A 24,977-nucleotide genomic window follows, 5' to 3' on the forward strand; every position below is an offset into this window, starting at 1 on the left:
CTGCAGACAACCCCTGTGTCCCTCCCCGGAATCAGGACCCTTGGTATCACTGCCTCCGGGAATAGCAGCAGGACCAGGCAAGACCAAGGTCAAGCTCCTTCTGCCGCCTACCTGTGGTTTCACACATCAAGCTGGCATCTGTTAACAGTTTTCATTATTATTAGTAGGATGTCTACACCACAAATGATTTGGTTACAGACTAAAAAACAGCCATTTGGTAGAAAATGACCACTGATGAGTCTCCCAGGAAAGAGGAATTACAAAAAGCTTCCTTTTCATTTTAATTTTTCTCTAGGCCCCTTGGTCTATCTTAAATGGTGAAAGAACATGACCATTCAAAAAAGTGAAAGGGCATCAAAGTCTGAGGACAAAGGCTGTCGTGAGGAAAGGAGCTGAAAGACACAGAGGCTAAAGCTACGACTGACTTTGCAAATAATTAACCAAGAAATGAAGAAGTGGTTTGGATGAGAAACTGCTGTATCTCACTGAGGAAAAAACAAAAAAGCGAGAAACACAAATTTATCGCATCCTGGACAGGTCAAGCACACACACAACGTGAACGTGGCTCAGAACCAAACTCAGCCTCTTTAGTGCCCAAGAAAAACATCTAACTCGTAGTACATCCATGGCAGTTTACTGAGAAGATTAATTTTTGCTAAAATTGAGAACTTTTTGACAACCAAATGATGGGGCTGGAATTAGTTAGGTGAGAGATGTTGACAGCCTTTAAAAATTAAATACAGAGGCCAGGTGCGGTGGTTCATGCCTGTAATCCCAGCACTTTGGGAGGCTGAGGCAGGAGGATCACCTGAGCCCAAGAATTGGAGGCAGCAGTGAGTTATGATCACGACATCGCACTCCAGCCTGGGTGACAAAGAGATCCCATCTCAAAAAAAAAAAAGAAAAGAAAAGAAAAGAAAGAATGAAAAAAAGAAAGCAACTTTAAAGAAGAAAACCGGTGGCCAGGCGCAGTGGCACACACCTGCAATCCCAGCACTTTGGGAGGCTGGAGTGGGCAGATGGCTTAAGCTCAGGAGCTCGAGACCAGCCTGGGCAACATGGCAAAACCCCATCTCTACAAAAAAATACAAAAATTAGGCAGACATGGCTGTAGTCCCAGCTACTTAGGAGGCTGAGGTGGCAGGATCACCTGAACCCGGAAGTTGAGGCTGCAGTGAGCCATGATCGTGCCACTGTACTGCAGCCTGGGTGACATCAAGCAAGACCCTGCCTCAAAAAATAAAAAAAAATAATAAAAAAGAAGAGACAAATCACTTCAGCAAAATGGTACTAGTCCCACACTTAGCACTGGTCACTGACCTTCAAGTCAGAGACTTTCACCCTAACCTTGTTATCATGGCCGGACTCCCTCTCTTCTAATGTCTATAAATCTTGGCATCCAAGCTGCTTTGGCTCCACATGTCAGCTATCAGCAGTGGTATTTTTCCTGACAACTAACTAGTAACACTGAAGGAAAGAAATGAAATTTTATACCATTAATTACAATTAGTTATTTTTTAGAGGGGACATGGCACTGCCTGGAAATCAAAGGGACATGCTTTTCACCATGTTTGCCACTGAGACGAGAAATGTGGTGGAAATGGAATCCATACGTGGGGTTTATTTACACCCAACTTAATCCGCGATACTTCCTGTGCTAGAAGATTCTCTCCACATAGCTGGTGCTGAGGAAGCCCTCCAGGCCAGGCAGACCCCTAGACAGCCCCACTCAGTCCAGCCTGAAGTGGTGGCCGTGCATCCCTCACCTTTCAACTTGGTTGTGTAAAACCCAACAGCCGCTCCACGTCTCCACAGGATTTTAGCTTGTTCCTTCACAGAGTGAGGTAGAAAAAACATGTCATCATCATCCAAATTTCTCTCCAATCTTCCAAAAATAACGGCGTTTAGAATGAAAAGCACAACCCTTTCCCCAAATGACTGAACCTTTGAAGAAAAAAACAGAAAGAAAAAGAACAACAGTCAAGTGAGACAAGAGAGGAAAATCATGCACAATAAATTCTGCGCTTGGATGTGACGCACACGTCGGGGCCAGGTGTGAGCTCCTCCATCGAAGATTCATTTTGTGCTCCAAGAGCCAAAACGTGAATCATGGCATCTCACAGAGGCTTCCACACCACTGACCTTTGGCACCATGCGGCCTGCAGGAGCAGAGAACGCTGCCAGGGGCAGCCCCTGGTCCCCAGGGCCATGGACCAGGAATGTGAGACGACAAAGCACAATCCATCACATGGTAACAAAACAGGAAATTAACACTGGGGGGCTGCGGCAACCCATTTCAACTGACTTGCTGGATGTATCCTGAAATAAACCCGATTTGTCATTTTCATGACAGCAGGCCCCGGAATTCTGGCCGTCAGAAGGAGGGTAAATGATGTGGGAGATCAATTGCTACACCAAAAGCAAGTGAGTTTCAATGGCTTGTGACAGATTTAGAGCACACGCTGGTGTCCTAATCCCAGAGAATTACGGGGACTCAGGGCACAGCCCGTTCTAAGGCTGTAAAATTGAACCATCTCTTGCCTGTAGCAAAGTTATCGCAAGTGAGGAAATTGTATTGTGGTCAAAGTCAGGCCCACACAGTTAGAAGCTCTCCCCTTCGCAAGTCAAAATGACTTCACACCCCTGCCTGTTACAATGCTCTGCATTTGTGTAGCCCACGGATGGCAAATAGGTGGCAGAAACCAAGGTCTCCCACCCCTGGATTCAGAGCAGACCTATCTGTCCAGCTAAGCGTGGACATGGTCTCAGAAGCCTCCTTAACGCAGCCCTTCAGACAGCCACGAGCAACTGCTAAAATGTGGCAGGAGGTGAAACCAATCAGCTATTTACTAAGTGACAATGCTGTTGTATTGGAACTTATTCTGCAACACTGCTAGGTGACAGCCTCTGCGTGTGTGTTTCTCACTTTATCCTATGCATTACCTCCAGATCAACAAGGCCACTAACTGGTCCAGGACATCCACCCACATGCTACCATGTGATTCTCACCACCTGCTGGGGAGGCCTTGGTTCACAGGTGGGGAAATTGAAGCTCAAAGAGGGTGATTACATTTATTGATTTCCCTGCCTCATTTCAAAGAGGATTTGAGACAGCTGGGCGAGGGGTCTGTCAGAGGCAGGCACAAAACAACATGCTGGGGCTTTCCAGTCCAGCCAGCGGTTTCATTCTTCATCTTCATCCATTAGAAATGAGATTTGGGGAAAGGGGATAATACAAATATTAATACTTCGTTTTATATTTAATACTTGACTCTTGGATTATCATCGTCATCATTTGTGGTTTGTGGGTTGTTACCCTGGATTTGCTGGGAGATCCTCAGCGACTCACAACCTCTTTGAGTCTTGGTTTCCCCCTCCAGTCAAGGGAGAAGATCCTTCATGTGGTCTCTAAAATACTTGCATGTTTTTCAAATGCTCTGATAATAAAAATAAGGCAGCTTGCAGCAAATGGCACAAAGTGTTCAGTGCCAATAAACTTACGAATTGGCCAGAATGTAAAATATTTCACCTTCATCTGGAGCTAAATCTTAAATGAGAAAAAGATTAGTGAAAACCACACTAGCTTGGCTCTGAGAAGCCATCACATTTTGTATCTCAGACAGCGGCAGCCAAATCAATTTCAGAAGTTGAGAATAACTAGCTAGTCACAAAACCAGATTGGTGTCGTGGAGGAGGTTATATTTTTCAACTTATAAAACCAAAAAGTTCAGAAGAAAGCCAGAAGACAAAAGCAGATTGCATCTGGCAGAAGGGAAATATCCAATCAAAAACTGGCAGGAGAAAAAGGAGGAGAAAGAAAATGTACTTAATTTGTCCAATTTCATTATGGGGGAGGAAAACGTGTGACATGTGATTTTGACTCAGAAATGTTTCTGAAAACACAAAACTAAGTTCCAGTTCACATCCCTCATTAGGACCACTAATTAAGTTAACAAGAAAAACATTAAGAAATCTTGTGGGGTTTTTTTGGTAATTTGTGAAGAAGAGCTGGCTAGGAAACAAAATGTAATTAAAAGAAAAAGAAAAAAAGTCAAGATCTAAAGTTCTACAAACAGAGGGGAAATATTCCTATGTACAGCTGGGGTAGGATAGATCTTTACAACATGGTTCATTAAGTGGAAATAACACCCAAGTTTCTTTCTGTTCATAATATAGGCCACATTGTCAGAAAATGTGGGGGTTTTCTCATTTAAACTTAGAAGAAGAGATGACAAACGAAGGAAGTAACAACTCTTGTTCTGAAAAAATTATTTAAGGAGCCATCCACATTCTTCATAGCATTCAGAACAGTCAGTCATTAAGTGGCCACCTGGCCCACCTGCAGCACCAGAGCTGGGGCAGCAACGCAAACCAAGATGCCAAGCACCACACTGGGTACATCATGCTCACTTGCTGAATCTCAGGCCGTCTCTAATGTGCTGGAAGAAAAACCTTTTCAAAATAATATCTACTGAGTCGATTAAAACGAGACCTAAAAAAGACAACTCATAGAATTGGAAAAAAATAATTGCAAATCATATATGTGATAAGGATTATGCATATGAAAAACTCTGCACATGAAACCCTGCATATGAAAAACTCTCACAACCCAATAGTAAAAAGTCAAATAACCCAATTAAAAAGTGGGCCAAGGATCCTCATAAACATTTTCCCAAAGAGGATCTATAGATGGCCAATAAGCACATGAAAAGATGTTCACCATCCTTAGCCATCATGGAAATGCAAATTAAAACCACAGTGAGATTCTACTTCACACCTACTAGGATGGAGAACATTAAAAAGACAATAACAAGTGCTGGTGAGGATATGGAGTGACTGAAACCCTCAGACACTGCTGTTGAGAGTGCAGAATGGTATAGCTGCTGGGGAAGGCAGTTGTACAGTTCCTCAATATATGAAACATAGAGTTACCACATGACCAGCAATTCCGCTCCTAGATATATACTCAAGAGAACTGAAAATATGTTCCTCACAAAAATTTCCATACAAATGCTTAAAGTATTATTAATCATAGTCAAAAAGTGGATACAACTCAAATGTCCATCAACTCAAAAATGGATAAATGAAATGTGGTATATCCATACAATGGACTATTATTCACCCCAAAAAAAGGAATGAAGTACTGATGCATGCTGCAATGGATGAACTCTGAAAAGATTAAGCCAAGTTACAGAGGCTGTTTACAAAAGACCACCTGTAGTATGATTCCATTTATAGGAAATATCTAGAATAGGCAAATCCATAGAGACAGAAAGCAGATTATGGTTTCCAGGGACTGGGGAAAGACAGGAATGAGGAGTGATGCTAGTGGGTAGAAAACTTCTTTTTAAAATGATGAAAATGTTCTGGAATTAGTGGTGATTGATACACAATGTTGTGAATATATTAGAAGTCACTGCATTGTACACTTTAAAAGAATGAAGATTATGATGTGTGAATTCTATCTTAATGAAGCTCTTGTTTAGAAAAAAATCAAGAACTAATTTTTTAATTGCTCAGCAGGAAAAAAAATAAAAATAAAATAAAACCTGGATTAACAACTTGGGAACATTACCTGAGACCCCTTATAGGGATTATCTAATTTCAGAACCTTCGAGGTATTTGTTGTGTAAATGAAGACATCGAGGCTGAGTCACACAGCCAGTAAGTGATGTAGCTGGGTACAAACTTCCATCTCCTTGACATCAGGCTGGAGATCTTTGAAGTGTTGTGCCTGGGACTATTTCCCCTCTCTGTTTGTAGAACTTTAGGTCTTGACGTTTTTTCTTTATCTTTTAATTGTATTTTGCTTCTTAGCCATTCTCTATACTGAACCGGAAAGAATACTGATATTTCATTCATTATTTACAGGGCTCTATGAAGGGAACCGAATGGCATTCCAGACAACTGTAAACAAGATCACACATTTCAAGACTGCAGGGAAGCATCATCCTTCTTCCCACCTGTGGAATTAAGATGAATATACCAATCAAATGAAAATGGGTGAATGGGAGGCACACAGTCCAAACTCTCAGTTGGGTACTGGCTTCCCCCTTAGCCTCTGCCCCAGCCAAAGTTCAGCCAACAGGATGCCACCTGGACCTCTGAGAAGCTCCTCTGGTTCCTGCCTTCACACCTGCCATCCCAGGTCTCTGCTTTACAACTGCTCAACAGAGGCACAGCTCTTCAAAGATCACCAGGTCTGATGTCAAGGAGACAGATGTTTGTACCCAGCTAAATCACTTACTGGCTGTGTGACTCAGCTTCAATGTGTTCATTTGCAAACAAATACCTTGAAGGTTCTGACATTAGATAATCCCTATAGAGTCTCAGGTAACATACAGGATAATATCTGCTACAATTCTAACTCATGCTAAGAGCCAATAAACGTTACCTGAATGCACTAAGCAGAAGTTTCCCATTCAACAGAGAGATGGTGTATGTTAAAGTTTTAAAACTTAGACATGAGGGGCCACTCAGGAAAGTAAAATAGACTTATCAGTAGCCAGATATCTGTTATACATAGCACTGAGTGCTATTTTCCTTGCTAGCAGGGTGTTATGGATTGAACTGTCACCCCCAAAAAGCTGTCGACGTCCTAACCCCCAGTTGTGTGAATGTGACCTTATTTGGAAAAAGAGTCTGCTGGTCAATCAACATGAAGGGATTCAGTTGGTCTCTAATCCAATATGACTGGTGTCCTTATAAAAAAGGAGGATTTTGACAGAGACGGAAACACATATAGAAAACAATGTGGAAATACAAGGAGAAGGTCATCTACAAGCCAAGAAACCCCTGAGGCTACTAGAAGCTAGGAGGGAAGCCAGGAACAGATTCTCATTTACAGCCCTCAAAAGAAAACAACCCTGTCGATTGCTTGATTTCAGACTTTCCAGCCTCCAGAACTCTCAGACAATACATTTCTGTTTTGTGGTACTCTGTGGTACTAGGAAGTGAAGACATGGCTAGACTGCTTTAAATTATCAAATTATCAAGTAGGCACTGTGACTTTTAAAACTTCTTTTACAACATTCATTTAGAATTGCATCAACTCACCTTCATCAACCCTTCTCTTGCAGGATCAGAGGTTCTTAGTGCATCTTCCGTGGAGCACCAGGATTCCTTTATGTAAACAGCCACAACTAGAGGGAAAGCCAAAAGAGGATGATGTGCACACAGCAAACTGGCCAACAGAGGGGCAGCTTCACAGCACAGAGCCACTGACAAGGTGCAAAGGGAAGATGATTTGTGGGGAAAGCAGGTGATATTTTTAGAGCTGAATTTACTGACCAGGAAAGAGTGACCGCTCTCACATGAAGGGGGCTTCACAGATGTTTCAGAGGTGGCCTGTTGCTGATGCCAAAACAGGTTATAGCCCAATGTTTGGGGACACAATGGGATACACACCAATATTGATAAATCCAATGGGTAAGAATTACTTTTTTTTGAGTCAGAGTCTCGCTCTGTCGCCCAGGCTAGAGTGCAATGGTGCAATCTCAGCTCACTGCAAGCTCTGCCTCCCAGGTTCAAGTGATTCTCCTGCCTCAGCCTCCCAAGTAGATGAGACTACAGGCGTGAGCCACCACGCCCTGCTAATCATTGTATTTTTTGTAGAAACAGGGTTTCACCATGTTGGCCAGGCTGGTCTCAAACTCCTGACCTCAAGTAATCCACCCACCTCGGCCTCTCAAAGTGCTGGGATTACAGGCATGAGCCACCATGCCTGACCAACTCTTTTCATGTTAAAAACACTTATCAAAGTCCAACCATGTGCCACAGCACAGAATTTCCCCAATTGAGTAAAATTCAATGTGGGCTAAGCGCGTTAAACAAACTGATTTAATACCTGTGTATTGAGCATCACCTTGGCCCTGGGCTTGGTGCTGCCTTCTTTTACATGAGTTTCTTTCATTCTCACCATGAAACTGTTACCAGCATCTTTCTCCTTAGAGGATGCTGAAGCTCTGAGAGGTGAAATGACTTGCAGGCAATCAGCTAGAAGGGGCTGAGGTGGGGTTCAGCCCTGGGCCACTAGACTCCTAAGTCAGTGCTCCTTCTAAGAGGCTCGAGATGGGTCTGGGGTTAAGAATGGGGTGAATCACATGGGGTGGAGGGGGTGTCTTTGGATGAGAAGGTCCCTGAGCTAAGATCTACAGGAGAAGGGTAGGGAAAGCATCCCCTCCTCCCCCGACCCTTACCCCAGGCATCTCCAAGCCCTGCTGACTCTGCCTCAGAAGCATCCCCGGAACCATTCCAAGTGTAGACATGGGTCCCGCTGCTCAGCAGGGGAGACCTGGACATGACTCCAACTTCACTAAGCCCAACATTCCTCATCAGAGTTGCCCAAACCGATCACCCCAGGTGGCTGGGAAGTTCCCATGAGGATCGGTACTGAAATGCCCAGCATAGGGCCTGGCACACGGGAAGTGCTCAGTGTCTACTAATCAATGAGTTGATTTCTCCTCTTCCGTTCATGCTGGCATCACAATGTCCCATCAGTTCCTCCTGCTGCCTCATAACAAAATCTGTCCTCTTGGTTCCAGCTCCAGATCGCAGCTGGGTGAGGCCACCATCATCTCCACTGACAGCTGAGACAGCCCATCACCTGGTTCCCACCTCAGTCTTCTCTGCCAATCCATCCCTACTGACTGGTCGCTCTAAATCCCACCATGGTCTCTGCCCCTTGTCTCAACTCAGCATCTTTCCCTTCCTTTCTTAAAAATTACATTTTTTTCTTTTTAAAATGTTTTCCTTTTTAATTTTTTTCTATTTTTAATTTTTGTGGGCACACAGTAAATGTATATATTTATGGGATACCTGAGATGTTTTGATTCAGGCATGCAATGCGTAATAATGGAGTATCCAACAGGGCACTTACGTCTGTAATCCCAGCACTCTGGAAGGCAGAAGTGGGCAGATCATTTGAACCCAGGAGTTCAAGACCAGCCTGGGCAACATGGTGAAACCCCATCTCTGTGAAAAATACAAAATAATTAGCTGGGTGTGGTGGCACATGCCTGTCATCGCAAATACTTGAGAGGCTGAGGCTGGAGGATCACTTGAGTCCTAGAGGTCAAGGCTGCAGTGAGTCATGGTTGCACTCCGGCCTGGGCAACAAAGTGACACTCTGTCTCAACAAAAAAAGGAAAGACAAAAAATGGTGTATCTGCCCCTCAAGCATTACATCCTTTGTGTCACAAACAATCTGATTCTACTCTTTTAGTTATTTAAAAACGTACAAGAATCACATTTTAAACACCAAGGTTACTTTGGTTGTTTTCTGGTGTCTTTTTTATACTCCTTTGATCATCGTTTTTATATCTGCTTCTCAAGCCCAGTATCTGAACCTGAGGGTTCCAGAATCCACAGAATTATAAAAGAGGCCTCTTCCCAGTCAAACCTTCTTAGACGGAGATTTGGAGGAAAGTGTGAACATGGAGTAGAAAACAAAAGCAGTTGAACATTTCACATAAGCCTCGAGATTTTAAAACAAATGTTGTGGACCACTCGGGGTCAGCTGCCACAGCCTTTCTCCCTGTCCTCTGTGCTACTAAAGGAACTTTAGTAGAAAACTCTGTGAAGACCAAGCTACAGTGGTGTGATGATTAATAATGAGTGTCAACTTGATTGGATTGAGGGATACAGAGTATTAATCCTGGGTGTGTCTGTGTGGGTGTTGCCAAAAGAGATTAACATTTGGGTCAGGGGGCTGGGGAAGGCAGATCCACCCTTAATCTGGTGGGCACAATGTATATCTATATATATATCCTATATATATACACAGATGTATATATACACACACATATACACACATGTATATATATACACACATATATACAGACATGTATATATATACACATATATACACACGTATATATACAGACATGTATATATATACACATATATACACACGTATATATACACATATATACACACATGTATATATATACACATATATACACACATGTATATATATACACATATATACACACATGTATATATATACACATATATACACACATGTATATATATACACATATATACACACATGTATATATATACACATATATACACACATGTATATATACATACATATATACACACATGTATATATATACACACATATATACACACATGTATATATACACACATATATATACACACACATATATACGTGTGTATATATATATATATACACATATATATATCCTGTTAGTTCTGTCCCTCTAAGAGAACCCTGACTAGGCCAGGCGCGGTGGCTCACGCCTGTAATCCCAGTCCTTTGGGAGGCCGCGGCAGGTGGATCATGAGGGCAGGAGATCAAAACCATCCTGGCTAATATAGTGAAACCCTGTCTCTACTAAAAATACAAAAAATTAGCCGGGCGTGGTGGCGGGAGCCTGTAGTCCCAGCTACACGGGAGGCTAAGGCAGGAGAATGGTGTGAACCCGGGAGGCGGAGCTTGCAGTGAGCAGAGATCGCGCCACTGCACTCCAGCCTGGGTGACAGAGTGAGACTCCATCTCAAAAAAATAAAAACTAAAAAAGAGAACCCCGACTAATACAAGTGGCATTAGCCAGGTATTAAACATTAACTCTGCATAGCCAGCCCCTCCTCCCTAGAGACCAACAGCATCTAACCCACCTTGTCAGTTTCATATGGGTGAATTATATCATCTCTGACAATGGTTCCAAAATTGATAGAGCCAGCTGGGAGCAGAGAGCCAATTAAATGTTTGACATCTGCCTTCATTTATTCAACTCAATTCACTTCCAAAATGGCACCTACTAGAACTTCCAGGAGATTTATAAGCTATAAGGATTATTTTCCTGCTTAACAAGGTGAATCAATAAAAGCTGTTGAATTTACTAATACACTGTATTGCTATAACACAGATGTTCAATTTGCTAATACAGTTTCAAACAAGAAATGTGTTATGATTCGGTGTTTATATGGTACCTTGCAAGTTTCACAGTGCACTGCAGACCAGTAATTAGTCACACAAGTTGTCACAAATAAGACTGACCTGTTGTTTTTTTTTCAAAACTCATCTTAAACTGCTAAGTATACATAACAATGAAACTGAAGTCCAATCACATGTAACAGTTAAAAACAAACTGCCTCAAAACCAACTCTTGAAAAATAGAATCAGCCTTCTGGAGAGCAGTAGCTTCTGATCGGTGAAGTGTAACACCTTGTCCAGAGAACACAGGAGGGAGACACAGCCCTTGGAGAGAGGCAGTCCCCAGCTCAGCAAGGACAAATGATGGCTCCTGGGGTGCTGACAGGTGCCACAGAGCCAGCCTCAGGGTATCACTGCTGAGACCCTGGAGCCAGCAACCTCCAAAGGTTAGAAAAAGGAAGTCACAACATCCTTGTTTTTAAAAAGGAAAAATATGGTCCTGATCAGTCATTTCCTCCACCTAAGGACTGAGAAGAGCCTGGACACCTGCGGAGAGACATGCGCCGTGCTGAGAGCCATCGGGAGGGCATTGTGAAGAGCCGGCCTCACCACGCCAATTCAATTGCCCTGTCCCCGAGTGGCAGGTGACATGGACCACAAGGAAGATGTCAGTAATGGATTTTATTCTATGACACTCCAAGGTCTCCCAAAGAAGTAAAGACAGTGAGGTCCCTAAGGCTAATTCCTAGAGGCCTGGATTCACCCAAGGCTATGCATGATCCGCTGAATTCAACTCTCCATGGCTGAGTTCCCCACTGTGTGACTGGTGCTGTCCTGGGCCCCAGGAGCTGATGATTAAGCCTCCATCCTTGCCTCTTGGAGTTGGGAGCCCACTAAGAACAAGAGAGCTAAATAAGCTATTCCAGTACAGGGCAGGGAGTGATCAGTGCTGGAATCGAGTTTCACGAGGACGCAGAGGAGGAGGTCAACTCTGCCGAGGGGAACTGGGAAAGCATTCCCAGAAACTCCACCAGCTCCGCATCACTGGGTGAGGTTTCAACAGACAGAGACGGTGGGGAAGGCTGATGCAGGCAACCCGGGAGCAGAGGCTCAGCACCCTGTAAGTCCCGGGCCATGTTCAGAGCATCCCAAGCGGCAGGGGTAGCTGGGCAAAGTCTAAATATGGAAGAGACTGGGCTGCAAACACCATCTCAGCAAAACATTGGCTTCATTCACTCGGAAGCCACTAGCCGACATCAGCGCCAATGGAGAGTAAGATGACTCAAGGCATTTTAGAAACGGCTCCACATACTGTCCATGGTATAGGAAAAGGAATTGGAACCTCAGAGCCAGACAGGGCCCAAATTCTGCCATCTCCAGTTACTAGTTGCATGACCTAAACCCATTCCCTCCCCAGCTTTGATTCACCCTCTTGTCAAATGGAGATCACATCCTCTTCTATTGTTATAAAGCAAAGTAGGTGAGAGAGTTCACCTCACCAAACCACTTCTCCTTAGGTGTTTGAAGCATTCCAGGAATTTCTAGAAAGTTCCTCCACCTGCTTCAAACATTGCTCTGGGATTACAATGAAGTATGAAAAGGTTGTGTAATATTTTCATTGTCAACAAGACAACGGAAAGTGTTCTGTAACTCTCCGTTTCTCCCTGGGAGATCCCCGTCCAAACCATCTTTCTGCTCCGGTTTGCACAGAAATGTCTGTCTTTCACATCTTGAGATCTGCCCATCCAGTGAGTATTTACTTTTCACACCACATTTCCTCATGACCATCCCCTTTTCTGTCAGGCAGTTAAGCTGACCACAGCTTTCCTCGCTTTGCCCTCCCAATGGAGTGGGCACACATCAGTGCCGGATTCAGACACATAACAGGATCTCTGACAAGATTTTTTAAACTTCGTGTCTTGCCTAAGACTTCTTAAAGAAGCCGAACCTTTTTATCTGATTTTTTAAATCTATAAGTAAGTAAAACAATCCTTTGGACAACGTTAGCATGACTTTTTCACAGTACAGGTCAGAGAGACCTGGTTGTCACCTGTTACCTTGGATGGATGGGCTGTGGCAACTAAGAGTGAGTGGTGCCTTCAGAAGGATTTTGAGGCCGCAGCCAAATTCAGCAAGGAGGAATCTACTTAAGGAATTCAACTATATCCTGGCTTAAGAAACTAACAATTTAAAGGAAGACACAGAATGGAGTTAAATCAGACCCAGGCTGTGTGGTGTGATGTAGCAGCAACGTCCAGCAGGGATTGGTGGAGTGCGAAGTTGAGCTTGCGGTCCCTCTCCACCTGCCTCAGCACAGAGATCAGCAGGAGGTACCAAAGCAGTGCACAGACCCTCCGGAGGTCACAAGTCTGTGGCACGTGTTGCTTATCCAACCCACACGTAGAGCAGCTATAATGTGCAAAAGACATATTACATCCAATCAAGGAATCAAACTAGACCCTGGCTTAAGAAACTTACAGTTTAGAGGAAGACACAGAATAAAGTCAAATCAGACCCAGGCTATGTGCTGTGGGAGGGCCAGAAGGGAGAAGAAGGCCATTTGGACCAAGGGATGAGGGAGTCTCTGATGGCAACTGACTTAACCAGGTGGGAAGAATGAGTCAGGCCAAAGTAAGGGGAGAAGGCCATGCCAGGTGAGGGAGGTGACAGAGATGTACAGATGTGACAGGCAAGGACAGGAACTGCAGCATGCCAGCGCCACCAGCGTTCAGAGTGGTGAGAAGGCAGGAGGAGGCCCATCAGGCCCATGAGGGCCAAACTGTGGACAGCTACTATGCTTCAGAAAAGGACAGGAACGTGATCCAGTCACTGCTTTAAAATAATAGCACTGACCACCACAGCACTCATCAAGCGCCTGGCGCAATGCCAAGGGCACATGCAGTATCTCTTTTTTTTTTTTTTTTGCCTGTATTATTTTTTTGACACATTATTTATAATTGCACATATTTATGGGGTACATGTGATATTTTGATACATGTACACAACATGTAATGATCAAATCAGGGTAATTAGCAATACTTATCACCTCAAACATTTATTCCTTCTTTGTGTTGGAGACATTCAAAATCCACTCTTCTAGCTATTTGAAAACATAGAATAAATTGTTGCTAACTGGAGTCACCCTGCAGTGCTATGGAACCCTAGAACGTATTTTTCCTACTGACCTGCACTTTGCATCCATTCACTAGGCCCTCCCTTTCATCCCCCAACAGCCTTCCCTGCATCTAGTAACCACTATTCTACTCTCTACTTGTATGAGCTCAACTACTTTAGCTTCTACATATGAGTGAGAACATGTGGTACTTATCTTTCTGTTTTGGCTTTTTTCATATTTTGACATAATGTCCTCCAAGCTCATCCATGTTGCTGCAAATTACAGAATTTTGTTCTTTTTTATGTCTAAATAGTATTCCATTGCATATACATTGTCTTTATCCATTCATCTGCTGATAGACACTTAAGTTGATTCCATATCTTGGCCATTGTGAATGCTACAGTAAATATGGGAGTGCAGATATTTCTTCAACATACTGATTTTATTTCCTTTGGATATATACCCAGAAGTGGGATTGCTGGACCATATAGTAGTTCTATTTTTAGATTTTTGAGGAGCCCCCATACTGTTCTCCATAATGGCTGTACTACTTTACATTCTCATCAACAGCATACAAACATTCCCCTTTCTCCACAACCTCATAGCATATGTTATTTTTTGTCTTTTTCATAATAGCTGTTCTAACTGGGGTGAGGTGATAGCTCGCTGTGGCTTTGATTTGCATTTCACTGATGATTTGTCGTGTTGAGCATTTTTTCATATATCTATTGGCCATTTGTATGTCTTCTTTTAAGAGATTTGTATTCAGCTCATTCGCCCATTTTTAAATCGGATTATTTGTTTTTTTTTGTTTTTGTTTTTTTTGCTGTTGAATTATTTGAGCCCCTTGTATATTCTGGATGTTAATCTCTTGTCGGATGAATAGTTTCCAAATATTTTATTTGATTCTGCAAGTTGTCTCTTCATTCTGTTGTTTATTTTTCTGTGCAGAAGATTTTTAGTTCAGTATAATCTCACTTGCCTTATTTTGTTTCCTGTGCTTTTGAGATCTTCTCCATAAAATATCTGCTCAGAGCAATGTCCTGAAGCATTTCCTCTATGCTGTCTTCTACTATCAATAGTTTCATAGTTCCAGGTCTTACATTTAAGTCTTTAATCTATTTTGAGTTGAATTTTGTATATGGTGACAAATAGGGGGACTAGTTTCATTCTGCTTATAAATATCCAGTTGTCTGAGCACCATTTACTAAAAAGACTGTCCTTTCCCCCAATGAATGTTCTTGGTACATTTTTCAAAAATCAACTGTCTGTAAGTATATGGGTTTATTTCTGGGTTCTCTATTCTGTTGCATTGGTCTACATGTCTGCTTTTATGACAGTACCATGTTGTTTGGGTTACTACACCTTTGTAGAATATATTGAAGTCCAGTAGTTTGATGCCTCCAGCTTTGTTCTTTTTGCTCAGTATTGCTTTGGCTATTCGAAGTCATTAGTAGTTCCAAATTAATTTTAGAATTTTTTTCTATTTCTGTGAAGAATGCCATTGGTATTTTCATAAAGAGTACACTGAATCTATAGATTGCTTTTGGTAGTATGGTCATTTTCACAATATTAATTTATCCAACCCATGCACATGGAATGTCTATTTTTTGTGTATCCTCTTCAATTTTTTCATCAGTATTTTATGTTTTCCCTTGTGGAGCTCTTTGACCTCCTTGGTTAAATTTATTCCTAGTTTCTGTGTGTCTCTGTATGTGTGTGTGTGTCTACTGTAAATGGATTTCCTTTCTCGATTTCTTTTTCCACTAGTTTGTCATGGATGTATTGAAATACTACTGATTTTTATGTTGATTTTTGTATCCTGCAACTTTACTGAATTGGTTTATCAGTTCTAAAAGCTTTTTTGGTGAAGCTTTCATGGTTTTCTATATATAAGATCATGCCATCTGCAAACAGGGACAATTTGACTTCCTCCTTTCCAACTTAGATGACCTTTCTTTCTCTCTTTTGAATAGTTGCTATAGCTAGGTCTTCTAGTACCATGTTGAATAAAAGTGTTAAAAGAAGGCATCTTTATCTTACTCCAGATCTTAGAGGTAAAGCTTTCAAATTTTCCACGTTTGGTATGATGTTGGTTAGGGGTTTGTCATATATGGGCTTTATTGTGTTGAGATAGGTTCCTATTATACCTAACTTGAGAGCTTTATCATGAGACAATGTTGAATTTTGTCCAATACTTTTTCTGTGTCTTTTGAGGTGCTAATATGGTTTTTATCCTTGATTCCACTGATGTATCACATTTATTGATTTGCATATGTTGAACCGTCTTTGCATCCGGGAGATGAATCCTACTTGATCATGGTGAACAGCAATTTAATGCATTGTTGAATTGGTTTGCTAGTATTTTGTTGAGAACATGTACAATTATGTTCATCAAGGATATTGGCCTATAGTTTCCCTTTTTTGTTGTTGTTGTTGTGTCTTTGACTAGTTATGATATCAGGGTAGTTCTGATCTCATAGAATGAGTTTGGAAAAATTTCCTCCTCTTTAATTTTCTGAAAGAGTTTGAGAAGAATTTGTATTAGTTATTCCTGAAATGTTTGGTAGAATTCAACAGTGAAGCCATCAGGTCCTGGGCTCTTGTTTGATGAGAGACTTTTTATTACTGATTCAATCTCATTACTCACCTATCAATAATAACCTTGATAGGTCTCTTTAAGTTTTCTCTTTCTTATTTGGTTCAATCTTGGTAGGTTCTATGTGTCCAGAAATATATATATATTGCTGCTAGCTTTTCAAATTTGTTGTAAAGTTGTTTGTAATATTCTCTAATGATCCCGTGTATTTCTGTGGCATCAGTTGTAATTGTCCCTTTTCATTTCTGATTTTATTTATTTGGATATTTTTTCTTGGTTTTTTTTTTTTTTTTTTGAGACGGAGTCTTGCTCTGTCGCCCAGGCTGGAGTGCAGTGGCGCTATCTCGGCTCACTGCAAGCTCCGCCTCCCGGGTTCACGCCATTCTCCTGCCTCAGGCTCCCGAGTAGCTGGGACCACAGGCGCCTGCCACCGCGCCCGGCTAATTTTTTTGTCTTTTTAGTAGAGATGGGGTTTCACCGTGTTATCCAGGATGGTCTCGATCTCCTAACCTCGTGATCCGCCCGTCTCGGCCTCCCAAAGTGCTGGGATTACAGGCGTGAGCCACTGCATCCGGTCTTTTTTTCTTATCTGTTAAAAAAAAACTAACTTTTATTTGTTGGTCTTTTGTATTTTATTTAGTCTCAATTTATTTTATTTCTGCTCTACTCTTTATTATTTCTTTTCCCTACTTATTTTGAGTTTGTTTTGTTCTTGCTTTTCTAGTTCCTTGAGATGCATTGTTGGGTTATTTGAAATATTTTTACTTTTTTGATGTAGGTGTTTATTGCTATAAACTTCCCTCTTGGAACTGCTTTTGCTATCTCCCAAAGGTTTTGGTATGTTGTGTTTCTATTTTCATTTGTTTCAATAAACTTTTAAATTTCCTTCATGGTTTCTTCATTGACTCCTTGGTCATTTGAGAGCATGATGCTTAATTTCCATGTATTTATACTATTTCTAATGTCCCTCTTGCTATTAATTTCCAGTTTTATTCCACGGTGGTCAGAAAAGATACTTGATATGATTTCAATTCTTTTAAATTTGTTTAGACTTTTTTTGTGGCCTAACATGTGGTCTATCCTGGAGAATGTTCCACGTGCTGATGAAAAGAATGTGTATTCTGCAGCTGTTGGATGAAATATTCTATAAATGTCTGCTAAGTCTATTTGGTCTAAAGTGCAATTTAAATCTAATGTTTCTTTGTTGATTTTCTGTCTAAATGATCTGTCCAGTGCTGACAGTTTGGTGTTGAAGCACTCACCTATTATTGTATTATAGCATATATCTCCCTTTAGATCTAATAATATTTGCTTCATATATCTGGGTGTTCTGGTGTTGGATGAATATAGATTTATTATTGTTATATCCTATTGCTGAAGTAACCTCTTTATCATTATATTATGACTTTCTTAATATCTTTTTACCATTTTTTAAAAGTCTATTTAATCTTCGCATAGCTATTCCTGCTTGCTTTTTGTTTCTGTTTGCATGAAATATCTTTTTTCATCTCTTCAGTTTCAGTCTATATGTGTCTTTACAGGTAAAGTGAGTTTCTTGTGGGTACCATATAGTGGGGTCATGTTTTTTATCCATTAAGCCAGTCTATATCTTTTACATGGAGAATTTAATCTGCTTACATTCAAGGTTATTATGGATAGGTAAGGACTTATTCCTGTCATTTTGTTAATTGTTTCCTGGTTGTTTTGTATGTAATTTGTTCCTTTCTTCCTCTCTTACTGTTTATAATTGTAGTTTGATGGCTTCCCATAGTGATAAGATTTTATTCTTTTGCCTTTCTCTTTTGTGAATCTGTTCTCCCAGTGAGTTTATTTTTGTGTTTTCATGATAGTGATTATCATATTTTTGCCTCCAGATATAGGACTCCTTGAGCCTGTTTTGTAACGTCAATCTAGTGGTGACATTACAAAGTTTTTCTTGTCTGGGAAAGACTCACTTTTTGCTTGTCTGGAAAAGACTTTATTTCTCCCTTATTTCTGAAGTATTCTTGATGGCAATTTTTTTCTTTTGGCATTTTGAATACATTATTCCATTCTCTCCTGGCCTATAAGGTTTCTGTGGAGAAATCTGCTGTTAGCCTAATGAGAATTCCATCACATATGACTTGACGCTTTTCTCTTGCTGTTTTTGGAATTCTCTCTTTGTCTTTGACTTTTGATAATCTGACTATAATATGCCTCAGGGAGGGACTTTTGTGGCTGAATCTATTTGAGGATCTTTGTGCTTTCTAAATCTGGATGTCCATATCTCTCCTCAGACTTGGGAACTTTAGGTTTTCTATGCCTTTTCCCTTCTCTTTTCCCAGAATTCTCATAATACGAATATTTGCTTCCTTACTTATGTGTCATAAGTCTTGTAGGATTTCATCACTCTTTTTCATTCTTATATCCTTTTTTTCCTCTGACTGAATAATTTCAAATGACTTACCTTCAAGTTCAGAGATTTCTTCTGCTGCTTGATCAAGGCTGCTGTTGAAGCTCTCTATCATATTTTTTATTTCATTCACTAAATTCTTCAGTGGTAATATTTATGTTTGGTCCTTTTTAATGATTCCTATCTCTGTTGAATTTCTCATTCATATTGTGAATTGTTTTCCTTATTTTGTTGAGTTATACTGTATTTTATTTTATCTTTTTTAGTTTCCTTAAGATCATTATTTTGAATTCCCTTTCTGGTAACTCATTAATTTCCATTTCATTGGTGTCTGTTACTATAGAGTTATTGTGTTCCTTTGGTGATATCAAATTTCCTTGCTTTTTCACATGTCTTATGTTCCTATGTCAATGTCTATGCATCTGATGGAAGAATCACCTCTTTCAAGCTTTCTAGAGTAGATTTTGTAGACAAAGACTTTCACTTGCAGTTGCATTTTAATGCACCAGTTGGGAAGGGTGTCGTGACTCTTTCCAGATAGGCACAATATTATAGCCTCCATGCATTTTCTTTATTTGTGCACAACATCAGGAGTAACTGTGGGTGCCACAGTGGCCCAGGCTGTAGAAGTCTGTGGCAGCAGCAGCAGTGGAGTAGGTTGCTAATGTCCTCAGTGTCAAGGGATTTGGGGGTCCTCCTAGGCTTATCTTCCCTACAGTGTGGAGACTCAGCCAAGGGGATCCCTCCTGATGTCAGGTCTGACATGACCTACAAGTAGCTGCAGTGGTGCTAGGTTCCAGATTCAGGTGCTTAAAGCAACTGTGGAGCCAACATCCTAGGCTCAGGGTCTCACGAACCTATTTTGGTACTCGGGTCTTGGGGTACAGGTTCACTTTCTGTGGCAGGGTTGGCTGAAGGTTGCCCAAAAGCCAGGATCTGTGAGTCTGAGGCATCTTCTGGCAGTTCTGGCCCACAAGGTTGCATTGTAGCTGTGATTCTACCCACAGGAGTTAGGGCACAGAACTGGCCCAACTCCAGGGAAGAAGAGGTGCTCTAAGGTTTGGGCCTGGGGAGCAAGGTACAGCTGCAATTTGGGAACCTGAGCCAACAGGGCTCAGTGGCAACTTGGGTCCCACAGGATAAGGCGCCATGCAGTAGTGACTCTAGACACTGGGAGGGTGGGGCTCACCAGTATTCCAGACTTTATGAGACCAGGTGCAGGAGTAACAAGTACCCCAGAATGGTGGAACACAGCTGTCCTTTGGGCCCTGGGAGATTGGGGAGGCTAGGAGGCAGCAAAGCTGTAACTCCACTCCCCAAGGAGAAGGCTGTCTCAGCAGCTCAGACTCTAGGGATCTAGTTCAGCTTCAGGAAAGCAGGATTCTAGAGTTATTTGGCCAGTAGAAAAGGGTGTCTGAGATCAGTCACTGCTCTGTTTTCCTGGGACATGGGATACTACATCAGCTCAGCCCTGGGATGTGTAGCTGCTCAGCTCAGCAAAAGCTCTAATTCTCCACAGGGCAATGTACCACTTCAGCTTAGGTCTGGGGGGTATGACTGTTCTGGGTGCCAAGGCACCGTTTCCCTGGGATGCAGGGCATCACCTCAGCTTAGGTATAGGATGTGTGACTACTCTGGATAACAAAGATATCATTTCCTGATGTAGGGTGCTGCTTCAAATTAGGCACTTGTAGGCATGGCTGCTCTGGGCAGCCAAGGTACTATTTTCCCAGGAAGCAGGGTACTGCTTAAGCTCCAGCCCAAGGAGGTAGAGCTGGTGGTAGGTGGAGCCACTTCACCTCTCCTTGGCCCCATGGGGATGGGTGTAACACCTGCTGGCAACTTCGCTTGGGGATGTCAGGCCATCAGGCTGGGGTGGTTCTGTGGCAGCTTAACCTCAGAGATGAAGGGAAGCTGTGGCCACTCAACCCCAGAGCCAGACATACCCAAGCCATCTTTCCAATTCCAAAATAAGAGAACGCAGTAGCCATGCAAGGCATAGGGGCAGGGCACAATATTGGCTCCTACCCTGGGGGGAGCATAGCTGCATAGACTCCAGGCAGACCCTTCAGTGGGGCTTAGTGCCTGTGAGGGCTGTGGGAGACCCCAGCAGTGATGTCTGTAGGTGTGATGGGGTGAGGTCCAAGGTGGTAATGGGGTTTTCTGGGATCCCCTTGCTTACTTCCTCACCATAGGAAAAAGCTCCTCCTGGTTCCCAGATTATCCCAGTTGGGAGATGAAGTGGCGGAGGCCCATTGTTCCATTCTCTATGTGGCCATCCCGAGTTTCTGTGCTCACCAGGGTTTCTCTTAAACCTCTGATACACTTTGGCTCTCTCTCTCTCAGTTATTTTCATTAACAGGTAGTTGTTTGTTGTTCTGGCTGTCTTTGTAGGGGGTCAAGCACTAGGGGCTTTTAGTCAGCTATCTTGCTGACATCACACCAAGTTCTCCAGTATCTCATTTACTGGTTACTATAGCTAATTCCATTTTCCAGGTGAGGCTCAGAGGGTTAAGAAACCTGCTCAAGGGCTGGGCATGGTGGCTCACACCTGTAATCCCAGCACTCTGGGAGGCCGAGGCAGGCGGATCACTTGAGGTCAGGAGTTTGAAACCAGCCTGACCAACATGGTGAAACCCCATCTCTACTAACAATACAAAAATTAGCCAGGCATGGTGGCGGGCGCCTGTAATTCCAGCTACTCGGGTGGCTGAGGCATGAGAATCACTTGAACCTGGGAGGCGGAGGTTACAGTGAGCCGAGATCGTGCCACTGCACTCCAGCCTGGGCAACAGAGCAAGACTCCACCTCAAAAAAAAAAAAAAGAAAAGAAAAAGAAACGTGTCCAAGGTTGTGTGCCTAGAAATAGCAGCACTGGAATTGGATGTGAACCCGGGTGGGTCTCACTGGCTCCAAAGCCCCTGTTCTAAGCAGTATGCCCCAAATGAAGAATGGACAAAAGACAAGAGGGCAGAGCTGGGCCAGACCCAGGCAGAGGCCAGCAGAAAGAGAAAGGAAAGGGCTAGATGAGGAGAGGACAAACCAAGGCATTGTGCTGAGAAAGGAGAGGCCAGCCAGGGAAGGCCTTAACAGGGTGAATGCCTCATGCCTGTGTAATACTATAATGGTGGATACATGTCATTATTCATTTGCCCAAACCTGTAGAACATACAATACCAAGAGTGAACGCTAATGTAAATGATGAGCTCTGGGTGATAATGACGTGGCAATGTAGGTTCATCAATTGCAACAAATGTCCCAGTCTGATGGGAGATGCTGACCACCGGGGAGGCTCTGCACGTGTCGGGGAAGGGGGCATATAGGAAATCTCTGTACCTTCCTGAGCCTGAAACTGTGAAACCTAAAGCTGTGACCCTGAAACTGGTCTAAAAAGATAAAGTCTTAAAAGGGAAAAAAAAAAAAAAAAGGTTCACACTGACTGAGGGTGGAGACTGGATTAGGATGGGGGTGAGGCTGGAGGGAGAGAAAACAATGGGAAGCCGTGGGGATGCAGCCAGGAGAGGAGAGATGGGCTGCAGCAATCATGCTGACTGGGACGGAGGTACTGGGGAAGAGATACAGGCTGGGAGTAGACTCGTCTGCAGCAGAAAGAAGGCGGTAGCAGCCAGGCACGGTGGCTCACGCCTGTAATGCCAGCACTTTGGGAGGCAGGGGCGGGTGGATCACCTGAGGTCAGGAGTTCAAGACCAGCCTGGCCAACATGGAGAAACCCCATCTCTACTAAAAACACAAAATTAGCCAGGCGTGGTGGCGCATGCCTGTAATCCCAGCTACTTGGGAAGGCTGAGGCAGGAGAATCGCTTGAACCCAGGAGGCAGAGGTTGTGGTGAGCCGAGATCGCACCACTGCACTCCAGCCTGGGCAACAAGAGCAAAACTCCATCTCAAAAAAAAAAAAAAAGAAGAAGGTAGCAGTGAGGGCAGCCAGCCCTCAAGCTTCAGCAGAAGGTTGCAGGTGCCTTAACTAGGAGGAAGCAAAGAGGAGGAAGAGGAGGAAAGTGCGGGCTGCAGTTTCCAAATGCCTGATAGAGATGGCAAAGTGAGCCTGGCCAGCAGGCAGCTGGATACATAGCCGGGAGCTGAGAAGAGAGAGAGAAGAAGGATCCATGTCCCATGCCATCACAGACACCAAGGAGGGACCCATTCCACTCGCACACATATTATCTCCTCAAACTACCTGCAAATTGCTCATGTCTGACCCCTGGTCTGGAAGGGGCTTCAAGTGCCCCTTCCTGCCCCTTTTTGCTCCCCCATCCATTACTCTCCTGGAGTCTAAGTCGCCACTGCCCCGTTACAAATCCAAGAAATATGTAGTTCCACAAAAAAAGAACACAGTTAAACCAAAGTGACAGGCCATCTTCTCAAAAGCAAAACACAAGTAGGAAAAAAAAATGCTGAAAAGTTCTGGCAGAGGACAGCACATAAACACATTCCAAGGCATTGCACGACTTTTGTGCAACATTGAACTGGCCAATAATATAAGGGGAGGGGAAAATACGCGAGTCGACACAGCAACTGTCACATCGCATTACTCAGGCTACCACTTCCATACAGATGTCTTCCTTAAAGACAAACACTTCCCCAGATGCCCCATGAACTTCAGCGCCTCTTTGCCACAGAGAAGGAAACATCTGGTTTGCAGTAGATTTGCATCAGCCTCCCTCTGTTTCTCAGGCCTTTCTTGCCTTAAGCAATTTTGTTTTCATGAGTCTAGATTTTAACCAGAGGAAGATGGAGCAAGGTGGGGTGCCTGGATCCAGAGGTACAGCTGAACTGCAACGTTTTGGGGACAAAAAGAAACCCACGCTAAAGCTGTACATCTAGGAAAGGAGTCTTAAAATCACCAGCTGGACCAAGGCAGGCTTGGCACGTTTCTCGGGTTTGGGGGAAGCAAAAAGAGATGCAGACAGCCCCCCAAATGCAGTGGTAAAACCTTCAGTGTGCCTCCCAGAAGCAACCCACCCCCACCACACCAAGCCCAAGGCTCCGTCCTTGACACTCGAAATATTTCCCATGGAGCGTCCCTGTTTTCCAAATACCATTAGTCCCTTGGTAAGAAAGTGGGATGCTGTTTTCCCCTATATTTAAATCCAGCTCACAGTAAGTGCCATAAAGAGGGAAATCCCAAACTCTAGCCAACATGCACTTCCAAAACATTTCGCTGTCCTTGTGAGTAGCCAGCCCTTCAATTGGCACCTTTTAGGGCCCAACGAAAACAAATCTCTCTGTTCCTAGCACGGGGCTCCTTTAGGTGGTATGAGAAGTGGCTTGGGTCACTACTCAACCTGGGGGCCACCTAACACTGGCCAAACATCCGTGGCCACATGGGCACCTCAGCTGCCCAGAGACGCAGGTATTTAAATAGAGCCTGAGTTTCTGGCCAGAGCTCTTTTCCCTCAAACTGTCAAACCTACTTCAGCGGGGCTCTGCCAATGTGGAGGGTGGGATTTGACCTGCCTCGGACTGACGTTTCCCTTTGCATGATCCAGAAAGAAAGCACAGACTAAAATATAAAGATGCTATGTCCACACGCTCATGGCAGGCATGTTTACAGGGTGCCTGCTAACCAGGTGGTCCCTGAAGCAGGCTCCGGGAAATCTCCACTCTGCATCCTTTGTGTTCTTGAGTCTGCGGGGCCATCACACTTCAAAGCCAGAAAAATTGCAATCACCGCTCCACACGCCAAAACCCAGACTTCACTAGGTCAGCGAGCCTCTCCCCATCTCCCACCACCCCAGTTGGTTTTCATTTTTTTCACTAGATATACACAAACTGCCCTCATCCTGCTAGTCAGCACTGCACTGCACCCATCCATCCCACCAGAGGGCCCAGCCCCTCCCTTCAAGGCCCACCCGCAGGGACCAGGAGCTGCTCTAGCTGGGCCCCCTTCTGGGAGTCCCAAATTCACAACCCCCACCCGCTTCCAGCCCTCCATCCCTGACCCAGCC

General features: G+C 43.3%; 1 protein-coding gene across 1 annotated transcript in view; it reads right to left on the bottom strand.

Annotated features, from left to right (window-relative positions):
• The window catches only part of FAM169BP (Protein FAM169B), an 84,316-nt gene that overhangs the window by 41,869 nt on the left and 17,470 nt on the right, over positions 1–24,977 (bottom strand). The window contains exons 5-6 of the mRNA XM_063596955.1: positions 7,057–7,142; positions 1,767–1,944 (exon numbers count right to left, since the gene is read on the bottom strand). Of these exons, the coding sequence (XP_063453025.1) occupies positions 1,767–1,944; positions 7,057–7,062 (184 nt within the window). The 5' untranslated portion in view covers positions 7,063–7,142. The remainder of the gene's footprint in view (positions 1–1,766; positions 1,945–7,056; positions 7,143–24,977) is intronic.

This window comes from Pan paniscus, chromosome 16 (genome assembly GCF_029289425.2).
Source record: "Pan paniscus chromosome 16, NHGRI_mPanPan1-v2.0_pri, whole genome shotgun sequence".
Taxonomy (NCBI): Eukaryota; Metazoa; Chordata; class Mammalia; order Primates; family Hominidae; genus Pan; species Pan paniscus.